The sequence below is a fragment of the Acomys minous genome (genome assembly GCF_964271855.1).
Source record: "Acomys minous genome assembly, chromosome: 17".
Taxonomy (NCBI): domain Eukaryota; kingdom Metazoa; phylum Chordata; class Mammalia; order Rodentia; family Muridae; genus Acomys; species Acomys minous.
In genome coordinates, this window is record NC_140500.1 from 2529388 (window position 1) to 2553554 (window position 24167).

Here is a 24167-nt window from a genome sequence, read left to right on the forward strand (position 1 = left end):
ATATGAGGGAAGGAGAGGGAGGGTAGAGAGGGAGGGTAGAGAGGGAGGGTAGAGAGGGAGGGGAGAGAGGGAGGGGAGAGAGGGAGGGGAGAGAGGAGGGGGAGAGAGGGAGGGGAGAGAGGGAGGGGAGAGAGGGAGGGGAGAGAGGGAGGGGAGAGAGGGAGGGGAGAGAGGGAGGGGAGAGAGGGAGGGGAGAGAGGGAGGGGGAGAGAGGGAGGGGAGAGAGGGAGGGGAGAGAGGGAGGGGAGAGAGGGAGGGGGAGAGAGGGAGGGGAGAGAGGGAGGGGAGAGAGGGAGGGGAGAGAGGGAGGGGAGAGAGGGAGGGGAGAGAGTGAGGGGAGAGAGGGAGGGAGAGAGTGAGGGGAGAGAGTGAGGGGAGAGAGTGAGGGGAGAGAGGGAGGGGAGAGAGGGAGGGGAGAGAGGGAGGGGAGAGAGTGAGGGGAGAGAGGGAGGGGAGAGAGGGAGGGGAGTGAGGGGAGAGAGGGAGGGGGAGAGAGGGAGGGGAGAGAGGAAGGGGAGAGAGGGAGGGGAGAGAGGGAGGGGAGAGAGTGAGGGGAGAGAGGGAGGGGAGAGAGGGAGGGGAGAGAGGGAGGGGAGAGAGGGAGGGGAGAGAGGGAGGGGAGAGAGGGAGGGGAGAGAGGAAGGGGAGAGAGGGAGGGGAGAGAGGGAGGGGAGAGAGTGAGGGGAGAGAGGGAGGGGAGAGAGGGAGGGGAGAGAGGGAGGGAGAGAGGAGGGGAGAGAGGGAGGGGAGAGAGTGAGGGGAGAGAGGGAGGGGAGAGAGTGAGGGGAGAGAGGGAGGGGAGAGAGGGAGGGGAGAGAGGGAGGGGAGAGAGGAAGGGGAGAGAGGGAGGGGAGAGAGGGAGGGGAGAGAGTGAGGGGAGAGAGGGAGGGGAGAGAGGGAGGGGAGAGAGGGAGGGAGAGAGGGAGGGGAGAGAGTGAGGGGAGAGAGGGAGGGGAGAGAGTGAGGGGAGAGAGGGAGGGGAGAGAGGGAGGGGAGAGAGGGAGGGGAGAGAGGGAGGGGAGAGAGGGAGGGGAGAGAGGGAGGGGAGAGAGGGAGGGGGAGAGAGGGAGGGGAGAGAGGAAGGGGAGAGAGGGAGGGGAGAGAGGGAGGGGAGAGAGGGAGGGGAGAGAGGGAGGGAGAGAGAGGGGAGGGGAGAGAGGGAGGGGAGAGAGTGAGGGGAGAGAGGGAGGGGAGAGAGGGAGGGGAGAGAGGGAGGGGAGAGAGGGAGGGGAGAGAGTGAGGGGAGAGAGGGAGGGGAGAGAGTGAGGGGAGAGAGTGAGGGGAGAGAGTGAGGGGAGAGAGGGAGGGGAGAGAGGGAGGGGAGAGAGGGAGGGGAGAGAGTGAGGGGAGAGAGTGAGGGGAGGGAGAGAGGGAGGGGAGAGAGTGAGGGGAGAGAGGGAGGGGAGAGAGGGAGGGAGAGAGGGAGGGGAGAGAGGGAGGGGAGAGAGTGAGGGGAGAGAGGGAGGGGAGAGAGGGAGGGGAGAGAGGGAGGGAGAGAGTGAGGGGAGAGAGTGAGGGGAGAGAGTGAGGGGAGAGAGTGAGGGGAGAGAGTGAGGGGAGAGAGTGAGGGGAGAGAGGGGAGAGAGGGAGGGAGAGAGTGAGGGGAGAGAGTGAGGGGAGAGTGAGGGGAGAGAGGGAGGGGAGAGAGGGAGGGGAGAGAGGGAGGGGAGAGAGGGAGGGGAGAGAGTGAGGGGAGAGAGTGAGGGGAGAGAGGGAGGGGAGAGAGGGAGGGGAGAGAGGGAGGGGAGAGAGTGAGGGGAGAGAGGGAGGGGAGAGAGGGAGGGGAGAGAGGGAGGGGAGAGAGGGAGGGGAGAGAGAGAGGGGAGAGAGGGAGGGGAGAGGGAGGGGAGAGAGGGAGGGGAGAGAGGGAGGGGAGAGGGAGGGGAGGGGAGAGAGGGAGGGGAGAGAGGGAGGGGAGAGAGGGAGGGGAGAGAGTGAGGGGAGAGAGGGAGGGGAGAGAGGGAGGGGAGAGAGGGAGGGGAGAGAGGGGGAGGTGAGGGGAGAGAGGGAGGGGAGAGAGGGAGGGGAGAGAGGGAGGGGAGAGAGTGAGGGGAGAGAGGGAGGGGAGAGAGGGAGGGGAGAGAGGGAGGGGAGAGAGGGAGGGGAGAGAGGGAGGGGAGAGAGGGAGGGGAGAGAGGGAGGGGAGAGAGGGAGGGGAGAGAGGGAGGGGAGAGAGGGAGGGGAGAGGGAGGGAGAGAGGGAGGGGAGAGAGGGAGGGGAGAGAGGAGGGGAGAGAGGGAGGGGAGAGAGGGAGGGGAGAGAGTGAGGGGAGAGAGGGAGGGGAGAGAGGGAGGGGAGAGAGGGAGGGGAGAGAGTGAGGGGAGAGAGGAAGGGGAGAGAGGGAGGGGAGAGAGTGAGGGGAGAGAGGGAGGGGAGAGAGGAGGGGAGAGAGGATGAGGAGGGAGAGAGGGAGGGGAGAGAGGGAGGGGAGAGAGGGAGGGGAGAGAGGGAGGGGAGAGAGTGAGGGAGAGGGAGGGGAGAGAGTGAGGGGAGAGAGGGAGGGAGAGAGGGAGGGGAGAGAGGGAGGGGAGAGAGGGAGGGGAGAGAGGGAGGGGAGAGAGGGAGGGGAGAGAGTGAGGGGAGGGAGGGGAGAGAGGGAGGGGAGAGAGTGAGGGGAGAGAGGGAGGGGAGAGAGGGAGGGGAGAGAGGGAGGGGAGAGAGGGAGGGGAGAGAGGGAGGGGAGAGAGTGAGGGGAGAGAGGGAGGGGAGAGAGGGAGGGGAGAGAGGAGGGGAGAGAGGAAGGGGAGAGAGTGAGGGGAGAGAGGGAGGGGAGAGAGTGAGGGGAGAGAGGGAGGGGAGAGAGGGAGGGGAGAGAGGGGGGGAGAGAGGGAGGGGAGAGAGGGAGGGGAGAGAGGAGGGGAGAGAGGGAGGGGAGAGAGTGAGGGGAGAGAGGGAGGGGAGAGAGGGAGGGGAGAGGAAGGGGAGAGTGAGGGGAGAGAGGGAGGGGAGAGTGAGGGGAGAGAGTGAGGGGAGAGGGGAGGGGAGAGAGTGAGGGGAGAGAGGGAGGGGAGAGAGGGAGGGGAGAGAGTGAGGGGAGAGAGGAAAGGGGAGAGAGTGAGGGGAGAGAGGGAGGGGAGAGAGGGAGGGGAGAGAGGGAGGGGAGAGAGTGAGGGGAGAGAGGGAGGGGAGAGAGTGAGGGGAGAGAGGGAGGGGAGAGAGTGAGGGGAGAGAGTGAGGGGAGAGAGGGAGGGGAGAGAGTGAGGGGAGAGAGGGAGGGGAGAGAGTGAGGGGAGAGAGGGAGGGGAGAGAGGGAGGGGAGAGAGTGAGGGGAGAGAGGAAGGGGAGAGAGTGAGGGGAGAGAGGGAGGGGAGAGGGGAGGGGAGAGAGGGAGGGGAGAGAGGGAGGGGAGAGAGGGAGGGGAGAGAGTGAGGGGAGAGAGGGAGGGGAGAGAGTGAGGGGAGAGAGGGAGGGGAGAGAGGGAGGGGAGAGAGGAAGGGGAGAGAGTGAGGGGAGAGAGGGAGGGGAGAGAGGAAGGGGAGAGAGTGAGGGGAGAGAGTGAGGGGAGAGAGGGAGGGAGAGAGTGAGGGGAGAGAGGGAGGGGAGAGAGTGAGGGGAGAGAGGGAGGGGAGAGAGGGAGGGGAGAGAGTGAGGGGAGAGAGGAAGGGGAGAGAGTGAGGGGAGAGAGGGAGGGGAGAGAGGGAGGGGAGAGAGGGAGGGGAGAGAGGGAGGGGAGAGAGTGAGGGGAGAGAGGGAGGGGAGAGAGTGAGGGGAGAGAGGGAGGGGAGAGAGTGAGGGGAGAGAGGAAGGGGAGAGAGTGAGGGGAGAGAGGGAGGGGAGAGAGGGAGGGGAGAGAGGGAGGGGGAGAGGGAGGGGAGAGAGGGAGGGAGAGAGTGAGGGGAGAGAGGGAGGGGAGAGAGTGAGGGGAGAGAGGGAGGGGAGAGAGTGAGGGGAGAGAGGAAGGGGAGAGAGTGAGGGGAGAGAGGGAGGGGAGAGAGGGAGGGGAGAGAGGAAGGGGAGAGAGTGAGGGGAGAGAGGGAGGGGGAGAGGGAGAGAGAGAGAGAGGGAGGGGAGAGAGGGAGGGGAGAGAGTGAGGGGAGAGAGGGAGGGGAGAGAGTGAGGGGAGAGAGGGAGGGGAGAGAGTGAGGGGAGAGAGGAAGAGAGGGGGAGAGAGGGAGGGGAGAGAGTGAGGGGAGAGAGGGAGGGGAGAGAGGGAGGGGAGAGAGGGAGGGGAGAGAGGGAGGGGAGAGAGGGAGGGGAGAGAGGAGGGGAGAGAGGGAGGGGAGAGAGGGAGGGGAGAGAGGGAGGGGAGAGAGTTTGGGGAGAGAGGGAGGGGAGAGAGGGAGGGGAGAGAGGAAGGGGAGAGAGTGGGGAGAGAGGAAGGGGAGAGAGTGAGGGGAGAGAGTGAGGGGAGAGAGGGAGGGGAGAGAGGGAGAGAGGGAGGGGAGAGAGGAAGGGGAGAGAGTGAGGGGAGAGAGGGAAGGGGAGAGAGGAGGGAAGAGAGGGAGGGAAGAGAGGAAGGGAAGAGCTGTGTCTTATCTACGAGTCTCCGTCGTGCCCCATTACCAGGCTGCCACTCACCAACAACACAGGCAAAGCCTTAACCTACAACAGCATGAGCTTTCTTCCAATGTTCCCAGGGCCTTGTGGCTTTGGCCTGGCTAGAAAAACCACAATAATACCCCGGCATGTGGAGTTCTGGCTCAGTCCTGTAAACTCAGAGGCACAGAAGAGCCATTCTCAAGTACTCAACCTTCCTCAAGCTTTCAGTGAGGCTGAGCTCGGTGGGAGGGGCAAGGGAGAGCGGCCAAGGCCTGAGTCCCGTCCAGCCACGCATATCTAGCACCAAACTGTTGGACAAACTTTGCTGGCAACAGCAAACAACTTCAGTGTCCAGGAAAAATCTGATCACATGATAAAACATGGAATTTATGAGAGTCCATACTCAGTCAAATAACTGAAGGCTGTAAATTTATTTCATACCTTTGGGCTAACAGAATGGTGAGATTCAAATAAAAGTATCTTAAAATTTACTCTTCCCATCTTTGGATAAAGACCCAGAAACATCTAATCAATGGAAAATACTCAACAAAGAGAAAACAAAGTTGTTTCTCCAGTTGGGAAAGAACTTTATATAATATGGAGTAACAGTACACCCTGGGAAAGCATCTCCTAAATGCAATATGTTTTTCCTTACTAAATGGCACAGTCATCTCCAAGGCTCAAATAAAGCACTCGCCAGTGGAGGCGCTGGAAAAATGGATGGAGTAATTATGTGAATCTCTAGGCTGGCATATAACTGACACCGATTTGCTGAAATTCAATGCAATGCTTACCAACAGGAATTTAAGGCATATTCAAACTTCAAAAAAAAAAATGAGCAGAAGACCAGTGCTCCCACAAAACATGGTTTAGTTCCTGTAGGAAACTGGGGTACCAAGACTGAATTCAGATTATTCCAGAAAGACTGTACACAGTGAGCTCACACAACTCTTCCATCCTAAGCAGCAGAAACTCCTGTGCTTAAACTTCAGTGCATGAGCATGTGCTCATCAGAAGAGGAGAAGCCGCCCATGCACTGCTCGCAGTACAAGCTCTGCTCATGGGCTCAGCAGGGAGCGGACGCTGGCTTCTGAGCTGTGCAGAGAGGTGGAGCTGTGGAACTGAGCTTCACACAGAGCAAGGAGGGAAGTGACACCATGCACCTGCGAGAGAGACGCCTTCAAGTGTGTAAATGCCGGACAGTAAGGATGAACTGCTGGCTGGCTGGTTGGCTGGCTGGTTGGTATTGTTGGTTGACTGGCTGGTTGGCTGCTTGGTTGGTTGGTTTTGTTGGTTGACTGGCTGGCTGGGTATTTTTTGGTTGGCTTGTTGTTTGACTGGCTGTTTGTTTTGTACATTTATTCTGATACAGGATTTTATTGTTTTGTTTTTTAAGACAAGGTTTCTCTGTGTAGCCTTGGCTGTACTTGCTTTGTAGACCAGGCTGCCCTCGAACTCACAGAGATCCACTGGCTTCTGCCTTCCAAGTGCTGAGATTACAGGTGTGCACCACTGCACCCAGACTGATACAGGATTTTAATGAGTAGTTCAAGTTGACTCTGAATTTCCTAAGAAGCTCAGTCAGGCCTAGAAGTCAACAGCTCCTGCCTTAGCCTCATGAGTGCTATCATACTCTGCCAGAAATGACCTTCTTAAATATATGCTCTTTGGCCATGTCTATGCAAACAAAGAGAGGTACCCAGTACTGGAGACAAGACAGTGGCCAGCAGGTGATTTCATTTCACACACCCACACCCACCCACACCACACACACACACACTTTGCAGTGATAGCTTGTTAGGTATCCTCTGTAAAAAGAGACAGAGCCAAAGTCAACTCTGTAATTTAAATCATGAGCTGGTACAATTCAAGGCTCTAACGCTTCTGTCTAGTGTGATCTAAGATGTCTAAACCTTTTAATTAAAAATTAAATATTAGCAAGGCAGTGGTGACACATGCCTTAATCCCAGCACTTAGGAGGCAGAGGTAGATGAAGCTCTGTGAGTTCGAGGCCAGCCTGATCTACAAAGTGAGCCCAGGACAGCCAGGGCTGCACAGAGAAACCCTGTCTCAAAAAACCAAAAATCGATCTATTGATCGATCGATCGACAGATATTAAATTTGTTTTGAGTGGGATGAAAACCAGTGATATCACTTTCCACCAAATCTTTTAATTTATACAAGAAAAAGAGTACAAGTTAATTCCAAAATTAAACAAGCTCCACTAGACAAGAAAATAAGTTATAAATACCACTGCGGAATAAAACTCTAAGTACATGTTTAACAGAGAAGAGAAAAACTTTTTACTAAATGAACAATCTTTCAGTAAACTCTACACTAGATTAAAGTTTACAAACAAAAATTTAAAAAGGGAAAGGGAAGAGCTGCCATTGAAAGAGTGTTCTCTGTACAGCAGCAAAACAAAAATTTTAAGAAAAAAAAAAGTTCAGATCTTGTGTCAAGCTGGAATTATTAATGACCTGAGCTCCAAGTGAGATAAAATGAAGCTTCCAGTTGACTTAAGTGTCTTGAGAACCCCCCACTCCTTCCCCTGCCCCCAGCCACCCAACCCTCACCCCGCGACTGTGAGCGCAGCTAGAAGCTGGGTCTAGCACACTGAGTCAGCTAAGCACTTCCCTTGGAAAATTCTTCCCCAGAGTTATTTAGGGCAAAAAGAAAAACCCAGTTTTGAAGTGAGGTTAGCAGTGAAGATTACTTTACCTCAAGTATTGTTGGGCACTGTACAAGCTGGACTGAGGCGTGAGGTGGAACTTTACAAGGAGCAACGGGAAGGAAGTACCTCGTTATAGAGGGCAAGATGCCACCCAGCCCCATCCACGTCAGTAAGCTCGCTGCACCCTCCGTGCATGGCGTTCCCTGGTGCGCTCCTGGTCTGTCACACTGACCTTCCTCCATCAAGGGCTCTCTGACTGTGATTGCTTGTCCCACACAGGCTGAAGTCTGCTGTAAACCATCTTGATGTCAGTCACATCCTGCTTGCTGAGTTACAACTAAAACTCAGGTTTTTCTTGTTTGTCCCTTTAACTTTCAAGAGCAAAGAAAAGTCCTCACTACACTCATTTCCTTTCTCTGAGTTTATCTCATTCTTTTGTATGTGATTACAATGGGAAATCACACATGTATATGCATATGTGTACATATAAGTGGGCATATCCACATACAAGCTAGTCAATACTGAGATAAAAACACGGAAAATCACAACAGCATGCCTAATGCAAACACATGACAGACAAGATAGTGAGAACACAGATGGCCACGCCTCACAAACCCTTTGGGGATGTAGAATAATGTTCAGAACGCTGAAATAAAGACACAGGCTCTCGCTGCACCTACTGCTCTAGTTTCCTGGGGTGATACCTGCCATGGCAGATGTCTTTGATAAGCAACACAAAATATTTACTGTGTTCTGTAAAATCTGAGAACCAAAAGTTCTGACCACCGTGTTCTGAGGCCCAAACAATTGCTCAGATCACCTTAGAACAAAAACCACAATGGCGACCTAACTACTTATGTGCCAGTCTTCAGCAGGGAGAACTGCAGAGGAATGTCTAGAGTGAATGTAACAACTGTCAATAAAGCACTGTTTAGCCAATCAGATGGGCAGAAGGACAGGAAGTAAAAGGCAGGACTTCCTGGAAAAGGGCGGAGCCAAGATTGACAGTTGAGAGGAAGAGGGAAAAAAAGGAAGGTGGAAGTCAGTGAGGATCACAGTGGCAAGTGCTTGAGATAAATGTCTGTCATGAGGGTTAGAGTAGTTTATGTTAGTTTACAAGTACATTTGTATCAGTTTAGACGCTGCCTGGCTTAGTGCTTGCAGCTCTGTCTCTCTGTGTTAGTTCCTAGCTTCTTAGGCTGAACCCATACAATTTCCTGTAACAGGGAACTGTGTGCCTCTCCACTGGTGACTGCATCAGACAACAGGCACCAAGATCATCAGTAAGGACGTAAAGAAATGCTTTGCTGCTGCCTGTACTCAGCAACCTCAGGCTCCAGAGGCTAGAAGAGGCCCTTCGGGACTTACTTTCACTTCACCTTACTTAATTAAAAAAATTAAAATAAAAATTAAAAAAATCTTTCAAACTCAGCACCTAAAAGTAAAATATACAAAACTCATAGACACTACAGGAGAATAGTGTTCCAGTGCACAGGGGTTTCTGTTTGGATTGCGTCAGTTTATGTCACACCTTCTATGTCTTTCTCATCACACCCTGGTGAACTGGGTTTCTAAGGGAATAGAAGACCGATGGCTTTTAAACGGGATGGGCCACCATCTTTTGTTCTCTAGTGAATGTTCCTGAAGTTTGTGACAAAAAATCTGCACTTCTCCACTTTGAGAGGTAAAGGAGAGTCATCAGTCATGAAATAATGAAAGGACAGACATGTGCTATGCTGGGAGACGGACATGCTGAACATACTAGCCGACATCTACTGACTCTAAGTACCAGAGTGCCAGTTCCTTCAGTGTGTGCACAGCATCCCATGCCGGGATGTATCTTTACCCCTTACCCATCCATGACAACGCTGAATGTCACAGTCAGAGAAGTGGCCCCGAGGTCGCGCGTCAGCAGCAGGATTGAGCTCTAACATACATAAGACAGACTGTGAAACCTCTGCTCCTGGGCCATCTGGTCTACCTGCAGGAGCGCTTAGCCACAAAGGACACGTTTTGGCCACTATAAACAACTCTTCAGGGCCCAGAAGTCACGGGGGAGGCAGAAGTGACCAGGTATGTGGTGGGGAGATAGGAGAGAGAAGAGTGACGTGGTCTGTAGCGTGTATGGAGAGAGAAGAGTGGAGTGGTCTGTAGCGTGTACGGAGAGAGAAGAGTGGAGTGGTCTGTGGCGTGTACGGAGAGAGAAGAGTGGAGTGGTCTGTAGCGTGTATGGAGAGAGAAGAGTGGAGTGGTCTGTAGCGTGTATGGAGAGAGAAGAGTGGAGTGGTCTGTAGCGTGTACGGAGAGAGAAGAGTGACGTGGTCTGTAGCGTGTATGGAGAGAGAAGAGTGGCGTGGTCTGCAGCGTGTACGGAGAGAGAAGAGTGACGTGGTCTGTGGCGTGTACGGAGAGAGAAGAGTGGCGTGGTCTGTAGCGTGTATGGAGAGAGAAGAGTGGAGTGGTCTGTAGCGTGTACGGAGAGAGAAGAGTGGCGTGGTCTGTGGCGTGTACGGAGAGAGAAGAGTGGCGTGGTCTGTGGCGTGTACGGAGAGAGAAGAGTGGCGTGGTCTGTAGCGTGTACGGAGAGAGAAGAGTGGCGTGGTCTGTGGCGTGTATGGAGAGAGAAGAGTGGCGTGGTCTGTGGCGTGTATGGAGAGAGAAGAGTGGCGTGGTCTGTGGCGTGTATGGAGAGAGAAGAGTGGAGTGGTCTGTAGCGTGTATGGAGAGAGAAGAGTGGCGTGGTCTGTGGCGTGTATGGAGAGAGAAGAGTGGAGTGGTCTGTAGCGTGTACGGAGAGAGAAGAGTGGCGTGGTCTGTAGCGTGTACGGAGAGAGAAGAGTGGCGTGGTCTGTAGCGTGTATGGAGAGAGGCAGAACCGGGAGGGACAGCACAACGTGAGAGGCCACGTGATCTCCAGGCCACGTCGGGCCCATGCTCCCACTGCGGTCTGTGCTCTGTACTGCAGCCTAAAGCCGTGTCGCCACCACAGGGCCGCACTAAGCTGGCTCTGTCCTCCCTGGTGTAGGCCAACAGAGACGTGGGAGCTAGAGAGCTGGCCCAATCCCTTGCCGGGCCAGTGAGAGAGCTGGTTCTGGTGGCGTGCTGACCGACTTACACACTACACGGGCCTGGATCCAGGTCTTTGAGTTGGCCACCCCATTATCTTCCCTGTGAGCTGCTGGAGCAGGAAGGGGTTGGTCCTGGGGATCTGGAGCCAGAGCAGCAGGGTCTCCACGGCGCAGCCACAGCAGGATCTCTGAGAGTCTCTCTGAGGGTCCAGTGTTGACGGTGCAGCAGGAGCCAGAGGCCTCAAACTAGGCTAATGACTCACTGCAACACACAGTGCAAGGAAAGCTGTTTGGGTGAAAGAGTAAACTGCATGACGTCCCACAGTTTCAAGCGCCACTGTGAGAAGTAGAGGTCAGGCTGCAGGTGACAGAGGAGCTGGTCACAACCGGGTCTGTGAGATTACTCTTTTGTTTTATTTTTCTTTTCTAATTTTTTTTTTTTTTTTTTTTATTTTGGTGAGAAGATTACAATGGTGGAGGGTGGATACGGAAGGATTGCGAAAACAGTGGGACTGGGGTACATAACGTGAAATTCCCAAAGATTCAATAGAAAATTGTTTTAAAAATTTCCTGAGTATCTGGAAAGATGGCTCAGTGGTTAAGAGCACTGTCTGCTCTTCCTGAGGACCCAGGTTCAACCCCCAGCACCCACATGCAGCTCACTGCTGTCTGGACTCGGAGTTCCAGGGGGTCTGCATATATGAAGGCAAAAGACAAAAGACACACAAAATAAGAATAAACCATTAAAACTATTTAAAAACTTACTCAGAATAAACATCTACAAATCATCTGTAACGTTGCTATAGGCAGCGTAAGGCAGACCACCCGGCTTACAATACACAGCGTCGGCTTGCACGCATGTATGTAGGCTCAGAAGAGCTAAAGCCTCCCATCTGCCCCATCGCCCGGCAACGCCACAGAGTGGACCACAATTTGCGCTTCTTAAAGGAAACTTCTCATCACGACAAGGCTTATTTCTGTATCCGGTTAAAACCACTGGGCACATCACTTGGACATTCTAGTGACCTCTTACCTGAGCAGTAGCATGCTTACAGACACCCCCCAAACAAAACAAACGAAACAAACAAAAAGTGGTGAACAAGCTGAGGAAAAAAGACTGGAATGCTCAGCCCTAACCCAGCATTCCTACTGCACCCCTCAACCAAAGAGGGGTGAATGACATCCAGGGAACTGCTCTCTAGATACAACAGTGCAGACGCAAGAGGAACTCACAGCGAGTGTGTCGGCATACAAGGGTTAGGTTCAGCGGGCAGCAGCTGGGCGGAGAGGCGGACGGGAGTCCCCGCTGGCTGAGCAGCAGTGCATCTGAGGGCTGCTGGGAGAGGGTCGGCTGGGGCTGGCACACACCGGAGCAGACCCAATCCCAAGACAGACCAGACTCATGGGGGGAGAAAGGCTAAATGTCGTCTTAAGGTCAGTGAGAGGAGAGAGAAGGAGGCTTCAAAGGTCACTGGTGAGACTACCTCAGCAGGCGGAGCACACTGCAGGGAAGAGGAGCACTGACACGCCTGGCTACACTCGGGGTCACCAGTCTATCTGAGCCACCCCAGCAGACTCAGCCCTTGTGCTGGATGAGGAGGAGCACCAGGGAGGAGAGGCGCATGGGGCACAGCCACATGGCAGTGACTCGCTGTCTAGGAGAGGGCAGCTCAGGGTCACTCCGTGGGCCATTTGATTCCTTCCCAGCCCTTTTCAGTAAGTCACAATGCAGCACACTGAGTGTTGAACCATGGCAAGAGTAGACAAGCAGACACAACAAACGGCTCTCCGCCAAGTCCCCCTCAGAACTACCATGTGCAAAGAACATTACAGAAAGGCGCAAGACTTAAACCCCACTGACAGCAGTGTAGAGAAAGGGACAAGCATGTCTGTTGAAGACAGAGTGCGGCTGGGCTGGAGGGATGGCTCAGTGGGTAGGAGCACTTGATGCTCTCGCAGAAGACGCGGGTTCAGTTCCCAGGTTCCACATGGCTGCTCCCAACCACCTGTGACTCCAGTTCTGGGAGATCTTTGACTGTCTTTTGCTAAATTCTAGAACATTCTTACTATATGGCACTGACATGGCATTACCATAGTCTGTCTGTTACTACTTAAATACACACAAATCCATAGCTAACTTTTAAAAAGAAAGGAGATGAAATAATTTTTTTCAGATTTACTTAATTTTTTCCTATTAAAAAAGTAAAACCACACCAGAGGAAAAGACTATATGGCAGTTGTTTACTATTTTACATTAAACTTCACCTCTGAGTCTCACCAATTTAACACAGCATTAGCCTGGCTCTGTCATCAATGAGAACACTTCAGTGACCACGCGCCCACCCAGTGGATTAGTCACCAACAGAAGGCACCGCAGTGCAGATCTGAGCTATCCCACCGCTCAGTGTGTTAACAGTCTTGATTCCAGACGACTTTCCCTTCTCGAAAATGATTGACTGTGGTGGCTCTGACCTCTTGGTATTTGGGGAAGGGGAGCACTTGGGGGCAGGATCTAGTTGCAGGAAGTAGGTCCCTGGGGACGTGTTCTCTCAAGACCCCCAGCTCCTTGGCTGCCATAGGTGAACATCTCTGCTGTACAAATTCATCTCTGCTGTCCAAAGCAAGGACTCAACAGACCAAAATCAACCCTTCCTCCCAGAGGGTGTGTGGAGCCACTGTCTGTGGTGGTGAGGAAGGCTGGCGGATGCACGCAGCTGTGTGCAGGCCAACAGCCTGTGTGCAGCTCCGCCTGCTCAGGAGTCAAGCCTGCCCTCCCCCTGAGGTGCGCACAGCCAGGGAATCCGGAGCCTACCTTGTACTCGTCCACAATGATGCTCAGCGCCTCGTGCCCAGCCTTCCTCATGTCTTCCAGTTCTTGCTTGTGCTTTTCCTGAAAGAAAGGAGAAATTGCATCTATACTTTTTCATCAGTTGGTACGCAAAACACTAAGACTGCGGGTGGGACCAAGGAGAAGACCAGTTTGCTGGCTTGTGGTTTAGAAGAAGCCCATGTAAAGCTCGGCCCAGCAAGAGGCCAGGAGGCATCTGTCAGGCAGATCCATGTGGCACTGAAGCCGGCCAGGGCTGCACAGTGACCAGCAGGCCAGTCAGGGCTGCACAGCGACACGGACTCTCGAAAACTTAAGAATGAGAGGAAGTATCTGAGTGTTATTCCCCAATAAGCAGGCTTGTTTTCTGTAACTCTCAACAATAGGTGGACTTTTATATTTCTCATTATTCCTTCTGAAAAAATAAGACAAACCCACGGTCCACAGCTGAGACGGACCCGGAGTCCACACCCAAGATGGACCCAGGGTCCACACCCAAGACGGACCCCACGGTCCACACCCAAGACAGACCCGTGGTCCACAGCTGAGACGGACCCTGGGGTCCACACTCGAGACGGACCCGCTGTGCAGGCAGCATGTGCTGACACCACAGTGCCATGCACAGGACCAGGCAGGTTCACACTAGTTTTTCTATATCATTTTCCTTTTGCTCTTGATGAAAAATAGAAATTCATAAATCAAAGAGATTTTATTAAGCTGCCTCAGAGGGAAGACCATGAAGTCCAGTCAGTTGACACTATCAGCAAACATGTCACATATGTTAAAGCACCTGTGTTTTCAAATGAGGTAAGGAGACGCCTGTTCAAACAGGGAGTCTGTGTAACCAAGGAATCACCTTCTCCTCCACCTGTGGCCAGAGATGGGGTTTCTAGTAGGAAGTATTTACTGGAATTCAATCACTGTTGAAAGGAAAGTAAGCATATCTGCTACCACAAAACATCAAACTTTCCTATTTAAAATTGTCAAGAAATGATTAATAAATGGCTTTTAAATATCAAACTATATATTTTCTGTAATAGTTGCAATCTGTTAAACTCAATTTTACACAACTACCTTTTTAGTGCAACAGGAGTTTTACTACACCACAGCCCCTAAAATTTCCAATTTTACTTTTTTCCTTTCTGGGGATATATCTATTGATTCCATATAAAATAACTATTTTAGATATAAGATTAGAATACCAGAAGAAGCTATTTGTGGCACAAAGTATACAATCCATCTTGTAAATGCAACTCTTAACAAAAGCATGAACTCTCAGCCAACCCACGGTGACTCGTTCTCAAGTTAACAACAGAGAAGCACACAGCGCTGTGCACAAGACGGCCAGGTAACAACTCTGCGGCAAGAGTGACGCACAGCGGTTCTATAAACAAGACAGTGATGCCACAACAAACCAGTGAATTATCCTCATATAATTATGGAACCCGGAAGACCACGATGATAAACAACACCATATTCCTTCCTCTGTATTTTATAAGAAATAAATCTACAGGAGAAAAGGCAGAAAGGTGTGGCCCTTTCTCCAAGCCGAGCTTTCTACCCCACCTCCCTTTAGGGGAATGGCTCGCAGGATCTGTGGCTGTTTAGCGAGAGTGAAATGTTTGGCTTGGCACCTCCTCTGAGGCTCTGCCACTCTCCCATCTCCTGTGGCGGGCCGGCTGTTTCTGTGGCAGTAGGAATCTACCGCACAGGGTCCCTGAGGCCCTCTCATGAGTTTCTAAACTCGGGACAACATTCAGACACCCAGTGAGATGGCATTGTGCTCTTTGCTAATGGATGCAGTGTGATCTTCCATTAAGTCCTGGGTCTGATGACGTCACAGTAGCATGGTGATCTAGCTGCGCACCAAGGCTGCTGTGACTGTCAATGCTGAGCCACATTCTCGTGCTTTCTGGAAACAACGTGCTACCTCAGGATCTTCACTGGCGGTCTCCTCTCCTTCCGCTCCCCAACACAAGCCTGGGCTCCCTCAGACTCAAGCCTTTTCTCTCCAAGCTGTGCGCAATCCGCAGCTTCTCAGCTCTGCATTAGCACCTACAGCCTAGCGACTCCAAGGTCCTAGTTGTCCTTAGTTTTCTTCACTGCACTACTAGCAGCTGAAAAACCACAAATCTGTCCACTGTTGGCATGCCTAAGATGCGTGTGTGTAAATGCAGAAGCTGGTCTCCTGGGCTCAGTGCTCAAACAAATCCTAGTGTATAGCTTTCAGTATTTTTGTGCATTTGGGAATTAATCCAGAAAGTGTTCATAATAAAATAATGTCATTTCAATTAATATCCATAACATAAAATTGATAATATTTAATTTTTAAATAGCTCAATGAAAATCCAATATATAATGTTTAGCTACTAAAATTTGGTAGCATGGAGAACACACCTTTAATCTCAGTACTCAGGAGGCAGAGGCAGGAGGATCTCTGTGAGTTCCAGGCCAGTCTAGTCTACAACGTGAGTTCCAGGTCAGCCAGGGCTGCACAGTGAAAGCCTATCTCAGAAACGAAACTGCCTTCCAATGCAGAGTCTGGGAAGACCACTAACACTGTAAAACACCTGCCATACAATCACAGGGACTTGAGTGTGGAGCCCGAGCACCCACATAAATGCTGGCCATAGCAGTGTGCTCTCTAAACCAGTGCCAAGTGAGAGAGACAGGCGGAGCCCTGCAGCTCCCTGGCAACCAGACAGACTGCAAGTCCAGGGAGGGGCCTTGCCATAGAAAGTAAGGTGGAGAGGGGACAACATCTGCCATGGGCGTGTGTGCTAGATACACACACACACACACACACACACACACACACACACACACACGCACACGCACACGCGCACACACACACACACACTGACACACACACACACATCCCACACACAATACATACACATACACACTCACACACACCACACTGACACACACACACCCCACCCACACAATACACACACATACACACTCACACACAACACCCAGACATATACAACACACACACACACACACACACACACACACCTCCCTCCCTCTCTGCCCCCCCTTTCTCTCCCTGTCTAAGTTCAAAGCTAATGGTACTGTTTTCTCATTTCCAAGCAAGGCTCTCCGCGCAATGTGAGCAGGCTCATGGGGCAGCACTCAGCCCAGCCTTTCAGGGCCCTACTAGTCCCGTGTCTACGCCTCCAGCCTCTGACCTAGCAGTAATTCTTCCACCACACTAAGACTACCAGAAAGAACAATTTTTTTCTTTAAAAATATGTAGGTTTATTTTCTTTTATATATGTATGCATTTTTCCTGCACATATGCATGTGCGCCATGTATGTACCAGGTGCCCCCTGAGGTCAGCTGTGGGCTGAGATGGGTGGCTCTGGAGGTACGGCTGTGAACCCCATGGAGGTGGAAGCTGCAGGCCCCTGTAAGAACAGCTGCTCTTAAGCCCTAGGCCGTCTTCTCAGTCCCAAACTCGGCTTTTCTGCATAAATAATGCAGACAGGCTCTGTGGTTCTGTGGTACAGCCCCCACGTAGAACGCACGAAGCTCTGGGTTTGACACCTCCCACATGTGCGAAAGTAAGTAGAAATGCAGGGACATAATGTTAAAGCAGAAAACAAAAACAACGCAAGCACGCACACGGAAACAGCCGGCCTTACTGCCTGGACACAGGCTGCGCAGCAATGCTGTGGGAGGTCAGTGGTAGATATAAGGCACGGGTCAGAGCGCAGCCAAAACAACGGCCAAGTGCAGGGCTAGTGTTTGGGGAACGCGGAGGATAACACTGACTCTTGGCATCAAAGACAAACCTCTGAGGGCCAATAAATACTACAGAAACTATGCCATAAACTGAAAAAATAGTACAAGTCACCACTGCAAATTGAGGACAACTGGGCTGGACCTGCTTCAGCAGTCAGCTGGAAAGCTACGCCATGCAGCACGTGGGTTAAGCGTACCACCACCAACCCCTCCAGAGGACAGGAGCGCTGTAAACAGACCAAAAAACAAGAAACACCTCCAGTTAGCAGGAACCATGTGCACAAACGACTGTAGAACAGTCCCCGGGTGTAGCTGCAGAGGGGAGTTCACCACAAAGATTACTGAGGGGGCTGAGAGACTCCAGAAGTCAGCAGGAGACCTATCCGCAACCCCTCACAGAGCAAGGCCACACCTCCCCTGCCTTCAGCAATGAAGCTCCCCGTGCTCTTGAGAAACAACAGCTTTGGAAAATGGTGGCCTGAGCCATGCTGCTCAGTGCTGACCTGAAGCGAAATGCCCACATTGGACTGCCCAGCCTTTCGAAGTTCCCTTTCAGAGATAACACAGCCAGAACTACGGAAATCACCGTGCTGTGACCAGTGCTAAAACCTCCAACGTGTCTACCAATGACACCACTGAGGATCTTGCCACTTCCTGTAACTCCAGATCCAAGGATGGCATGCTCTTCCAGCTTCTGTGGGCACATGTGCACAAACCCACACAGAGAAAACACACAATTTTTTTTAAAAAACCAATCTATCAAAACTAAATATGGTGTGGCCTAACATGTACACTCTTCATGTAAACAAAATGACATTCTTGTTTTTATGTCCTTCAACTTTTTTGTTTCTGTGCATGTTATGGAAGATGCCACTTATTTATGGCGGCCTGTAAGGTGCCAGTGCACTGTGCTCATGCGCTGTCATGTGGTCATTGGTGCCAGCAGGCCACAGTGCGGAATACTCATGCTGGGTTTGCTCAGGTGTCTGCTGCTAGCCGAGCCAGTGTTAATAACTCACCGGCACACCATAAGCAAGATGACTTGAGCAGGGATGCACACAGCAGACAGGACGCCATGGATGAGGGGGATTAGATTACCACAGGACCTGCACTACACGGAGGCCGGAAGGTGACGCTGAGTGTCTTCCTCGGGCTCCCTTGTCTTCTGAGAAAGTTTCCCACTGACCCAGCGCTCACCCACTGAGCCTGACTGGCTGTCCTACGGTTGATGGGACTCTTCTGCCTCTGCCTTCCCAGGCCTGAGACTGCGGGGTTTTATGGAGGTTCTGGGCATCTCCAGTCAGGTCCTTTCAGCGGGCACCTCACTGAGCTTATGGGTCACCTCCCAGGCCCAGAGCTACTTGACAGTAACCAGCCATTAATGGTCCCCGGCCTTGATGAATTTTCTGAATAAAAATAGAGACAGGCACTGAACAGGGAGTTCCTTTCCCTTCCAATTTCTAGGAAAGGTCGCATCTTCAGTCATCATTTTAACAAATTCTTTAAAAGTTCAAGGTCGAGTTCACTGGACTCCCAGGCCACACCTTCCCTGGTCACCTTGGCAGCTTATGTCACAACTCTCCCCAGGAAGTTGGCTGACTCTCTCGACAAGTGAACGTGCTGCCACTACCGTCCTGTTCTCTGTTGCCCTGAAGGGTCACTACAGAAGCCAGAAGCCCCACACCTGGCTCACCTACACTCTGTCCCAGCATGCTTACAGCACTTACACAGTTTAGCCATGCACTGCGTGTGTGTCCTTTCTTGACACACGTGCCTTCCTACAGGAACCTTCCTGAACAGAGGGTTAACATCACTGCAGACAAACCATAAACTGTCTCCTAGCTGTAAAGAGCTCGACAGACTAATCTTTCCACAGACAGACTGACTTGTTGTGACTATCACCGTCATAATGCTCTGGGCTTCGGAAGAGGGGAAGAGGGCTCAGATTTCACGAGCTCTGGCTTTTCCACACTGCTGAAGAGGCCCATGGCACCATCAGCCCCCATACAACACAGCACACCAGCTCCTCCTGCCTCTGGCAACGCTAGCCCAGCCTGACTCTTTCCCTCGTATGAACCTCTGTCAGGACAGCTGTGCTGGCTGCAAACACGCGGTCCTGAGTATTCATCCTGAGACCACGGACAACTCAGAAACCACAGGCCTGGAGTGAGGATTGCACTCTGTCTTTGGGGTCAGGATGTAGTTTGGCCTGTAGCTCATCACTTTTTAAATGGTGGAAGTAAAACAAATTTATATTTGTTTTCTAAGGAAAAAAATCTATATTTAACTGTCTGTGTCTCAGAATTATTTCCTGATCTCTTAAACAAATGTAGAAGAGCCTAGCTTACAATTCTGAAAGAAGCATCTAACTCAACATCTAATTGAAAACATAACTTCTTATCCGAGAGCAAGAACGTTTTATTTGAGAGAAATCCAAAAGAACAGGCTAGTGTAGTGTTTGCCTTACTCAAGAACCCGAGATTACCTTCTCAGAAGACGTCCTCCCACAACAGCCAATTGCACTTTATTTCTCTCTTTCTAAAGGCTGGAAACAGCCATGTCACTGCTCTACTTCAGGACAGCCATCTCCCCATGGAAAGAAGTCAGTCCCAGGAGGGCAATGACTGTGAGTGTCACACAGCCGTGGGAATGTTCCTGGTGCTGCGCTCGTAGCTCTGCAAACTCACACTGAGACTGTCTTCTGAGTGCTAGTTATTATAAGTCCCCACCTAGGTAAATGCACAGTTTGCCACGTAGATATGGAAGCTATGACACAAAATTAAACATAAGGCAGCCTGGCATGGTGCTGCACCCTTTTAATCTCAGCACCCAGGGGTAGAGGCAGGTGGATCGCTGTGAGTTTCAGATCAAGCAGAACTATACAGTGAGATGCTGTCTCAAGCAGAAAACCGGTAAGGACAAGGCTGCGGGCAAAAGTACCCCACAGGGGACAGCGCAGCCGTGGAGTCTCTGTGACGGTCAACAGACGAGGGCACCACGCCAAGGAGAGCCGCTCAGCTACAGGTAGCATCCGCACGGTTAGGCCAGTCATCCACATGGCTGCCAGTGACTCAAAACGGAGAACTTAGTGGTAATGAAGTTCACTCCACAGTACAATAAACCAGCACTCTGAAGAAAATGAGGAAAAGTCAACCAAGGGACATGATGAGAAGTCCAAGCTAAACAGCTTCCATCGGATGCCGTGTCTCGGGAGCCTTGCACAACTCACACATCTCAGGCAGCTGGTTCCCACAGCAGCGGTGACTTCAGGAAAGCCTGCTGTTCCCACCCGATGCCACTGTGCAGGCCAGGAATAAAAAGTGCCTTTCACAGGGCGACAAGTTTTCCTAAAATCAACATTTGGATCTGAGCGTTATCAGCAACTTGTTGTTCCAAGACTGCAGCTGCACAAGGGATTTTTGTTTTAAGCATCTATTTTCAAACAGTCCACTACTGAGCAATTATAAAAAGAAAGCTAAGAAGGTATTCATTCTTAGCTTATAAATAAAAATAAAAAGGGTTTTTAATCTGTTGATTTTATCTCTTAACACATTTACAAAATACAGCCATTCCTCACAGCAAATGGCTACAATCTTTCCATCCTGCTCCTCTGCACTGCGGTGCAAGATGTATCACTCGGGACTGCGCTCCACAGCTCTGCCCTCGGGTTGCTTGTGGTACCCGTGATGCTCTTCATCTTCTGTCAGAAGCCACACCCATTAAGTCTCCCTGACAGGACTGCCTAAACAGGAGCTGAACAGGAGCAACAATAGACTTGCTAATGTGGTGGGGCAGCTGCTGAGGCCTGGGCCCTACATACAGAACTACAGGCAACTAAGGAAAAGCCCAAAGGCAGAGAAATAGTCTCCCTGGAATTGCTTATCCAATTCCAAGTGGTAAGGCTTAAAAACATACATGTAAATAACATTACACAGGCTTAGCAGGTTGTGGAAGAATGCTGAGTAATGTATCAACCTTAAATAAAATGCTGTTTAACCAATCAGCTAGGCAAAAGGACAGGAACTTTTGCGGGACTTCCTGGAGGAGAGGACAGTTTTTGAAGGTTGGAGGAGGATGGTGGGGACTTGATGAGGACCGGCCTATGGGTCACAGTGGCAAGTGCCTAGAATATATGTATATTATAAGGTTTAGAGTAGTTTGTATCGTTTACGAGTAGATTAGAATCAGTTTAGACTCTGCCTGGCAAGTGCTGGCAGCTTTAAAGTACATTTCAGTCTCCCTGTGTCAGTTATTTGCAGATCGGATACAAATTACTGTAACAAAATGGCACCCAACTTATCTAGTGTATCCACACCCTTAAAAAGATACTTTGTTATGGTTTGGTGGGGGAATAGCTCCCTAAGAGCTGAGTCTATCTAGCAGAAGGCTCTGGATACTTCTTGGCCTCCTCATTGCTTTCGTTGTTCAGGGAGAAGGGCAGAAAGCTGAGAGATGCCAGGCTAAGTAACCAAAAATGAGAAGGAAAGAAAGTACCAAACTCTTTTCCACAGAGTTGGTAGCAGCTGAAATTCAGAATCTCTTAGCTGCAAGGTATTTATCAGCTCTCTGGAAAGGGCCCACCTATGCGAATTAGCAATAACTAACTCAAAAGAAAGGTGGACAGGGCTTCGCTTACTGAAGCCTAAATTGGTACAACTGACCCAATATTTAGAATTTTTTGATAACTCTTGAATGTTACTTAAAATTTTTTAGATTTGAAATGGAATTGAGATGAAATGTTTGCGCAGGGTGGTAGTGGCACACACCCTTAATCTTAACACAGTGGATGGAGAAAAAGACAGGTGGATCTCTGTGAGTTCTAGACCAGCCTGGTCTCCACAGGGTGTGAACCCCTTACTGATGAGTTACTTGCAAAACAGCCTAGGATCTAAACAGACATGCAAATTGCATGCCTCCCACGTCCAAAAGCCTTTACTTGCGGAGTTAAAGTGTCACTATTCTGGCAGCTACTTTCGCAGTGGACAGGTGGCGGTCACACCAGATGCAAAAGGACACCGAGGACTTACAGGTAACAAAGTACACATCAGCCTAGTTAGATCCCAAAACCTCAAAGGCTAAAATTTATATACTTAAGAGGTAACCTTAATGCCTTCTCTTTTGCTCAAGGCAACTGGCTTGTCTCTAAAGCAGGGTGCATTTCCTCGGGAGACAGGTAGCAGCTTAACCTATCCGTCAGGTGCCACAGAGCCTAGGGAAGGACATTTAGTCTAAAAGGTGGAAGTGTCCACCCCCAACGGAGAGAAAGGTGAGACAAAAGCACCTGCAACAAGTGTGTAAACCCAGGTACATGGTGCCTAGGGTATGCATAAACTCCTCAAAAATGGGAGTTTATGTAAGTGTGTAAAGCCAGGTACTAATGCCTAGGGTATACATAAGTTTATTTAAAGCTTAATGCCATTTCTTTTGCTCAGGGAAACCGGCTTGTGCTGGCAGCTTTAAAGTATGTTTCATCTGCCTGTGTCAGTTATTTGCTTTGTAGGCCAAACAGATACAAATTACTGTAACAGCAGGTTGTATTTGTGTATTCTGGAACACAGACGTGTGTCTGTGTGTGTGCATGTGCCACACACACACACATACACAAATAAAGATAGGCTAAAAGTGCTGCAAATATTCACACAATCCTAATTGGCTCAAAGCCTACTACTGGGTTGAACTATCACTAGCCTCAGACCTATGGAGGAAGGAGGGAAACAGCCCAGCTGCCAAGGTCCTCTGCTCTGCCATGTGCATCTGCAGGCACTCTACTCAAACAACAGGAAATGCTGCAGGGGCCCCCTGGTCAAGCAACTCATGACCCTTTCAGTAAATTCCCTTATGATCCAGCTGCTGCTTGTTCCAAAATGTCTCCTTAATATCCCCAGATGTTCAATTATCGACGACAATGTACGAGCATTTCATGTTATTATACTCTGTGCTACATTCTGAGGATATAAAATAAAATTAAATAAAATAAAACCCTTGCCGTTTTTGACTATTCTCAGTCTAGAAGGAAAGTTAGATAGGAAAAGGTAACAGGACTCAGGGTGGCTCAGGGTGGGACTGGAGTCAGGACGAGGCTTATAAGCTGTGAGACCCTAGGCATCTCTCACCTATGTGACAAGAGTGCTGCTTATAAGGTGTGAGACCATGGTCACCTGTCACCTATGTGACAAGAGTGTCCCTTACAAGGTATGAGACCATGGTCACCTGTCACCAATGTGACAAGAGTGTCACAGGGTGTGAGATCATGGTCACCTGTCACCAATGTGACAAGAGTGTCGCTTACAAGGTGTGAGACCACAGTCACCTGTCACCAATGTGACAAGAGTGTCGCTTACAAGGTGTGAGACCACGGTCACCTGTCACCTAAGTGACAAGAGTGTCGCTTACAAGGTGTGAGACCATGGTCACCTGTCACCTATGTGACAAGAGTGTCGTTTACAAGGTGTGAGAGCACGGTCACCTGTCACCTAAGTGACAAGAGTGTCGCTTACAAGGTGTGAGACCACGGTCACCTGTCACCTAAGTGACAAGAGTGTCGCTTACAAGGTGTGAGACCACGGTCACCTGTCACCTATGTGACAAGAGTGTCGTTTACAAGGTGTGAGACCACGGTCACCTGTCACCTAAGTGACAAGAGTGTCGCTTACAAGGTGTGAGACCACGGTCATCTGTCACCTAAGTGACAAGAGTGTCGCTTACAAGGTGTGAGACCACGGTCATCTGTCACCTAAGTGACAAGAGTGTCGCTTACAAGGTGTGAGACCACGGTCATCTGTCACCTAAGTGACAAGAGTGTCGCTTACAAGGTGTGAGACCACGGTCATCTGTCACCTATGTGACAAGAATGTCGCTTACAAGGTGTGAGACCATGGTCATCTGTCACCTATGTGACAAGAGTGTCGCTTACAAGGTGTGAGACCATGGTCATCTGTCACCAATGTGACAAGAGTGTCGCTTACAAGGTGTGAGACCATGGTCATCTGTCACCAATGTGACAAGAGTGTCGCTTACAAGGTGTGAGACCATGGTCATCTGTCACCAATGTGACAAGAGTGCGCTTACAAGGTGTGAGACCATGGTCATCTGTCACCTATGTGACAAGTGTGTCACTTACAAGATATGAGACCCTGGGCATCTGTTCCCTATGTGCAGACCTTGACAATATTTGTAATTTTATAGACTGTGTTGCTAGAAAAAGAGTTTTATGAAAGTACAAAAAAGAGACGGTGTTAGGTGCACATAAAAGAGACAGACACTGAGAGCAGTACAGGCTCCAGCCAGACGCTACAGTGAGAGCAGTACAGGGGCTGGCCAGACGCTACAGTCAGAGCAGAACAGGGGCTGGCCAGACACTACAGTCAC

The 24167-nt window shown here is 51.0% G+C and overlaps 1 protein-coding gene across 2 annotated transcripts in view; it reads right to left on the minus strand.

The window, feature by feature from the left end:
• The window catches only part of CCDC91 (coiled-coil domain containing 91), a 181348-nt gene that overhangs the window by 70264 nt on the left and 86917 nt on the right, over positions 1 to 24167 (minus strand). For both annotated transcript variants that reach the window (XM_084766575.1, XM_084766576.1), the window contains one exon: positions 13034 to 13111. In XM_084766575.1, the coding sequence (XP_084622701.1) occupies positions 13034 to 13111 (78 nt within the window). The remainder of the gene's footprint in view (positions 1 to 13033; positions 13112 to 24167) is intronic.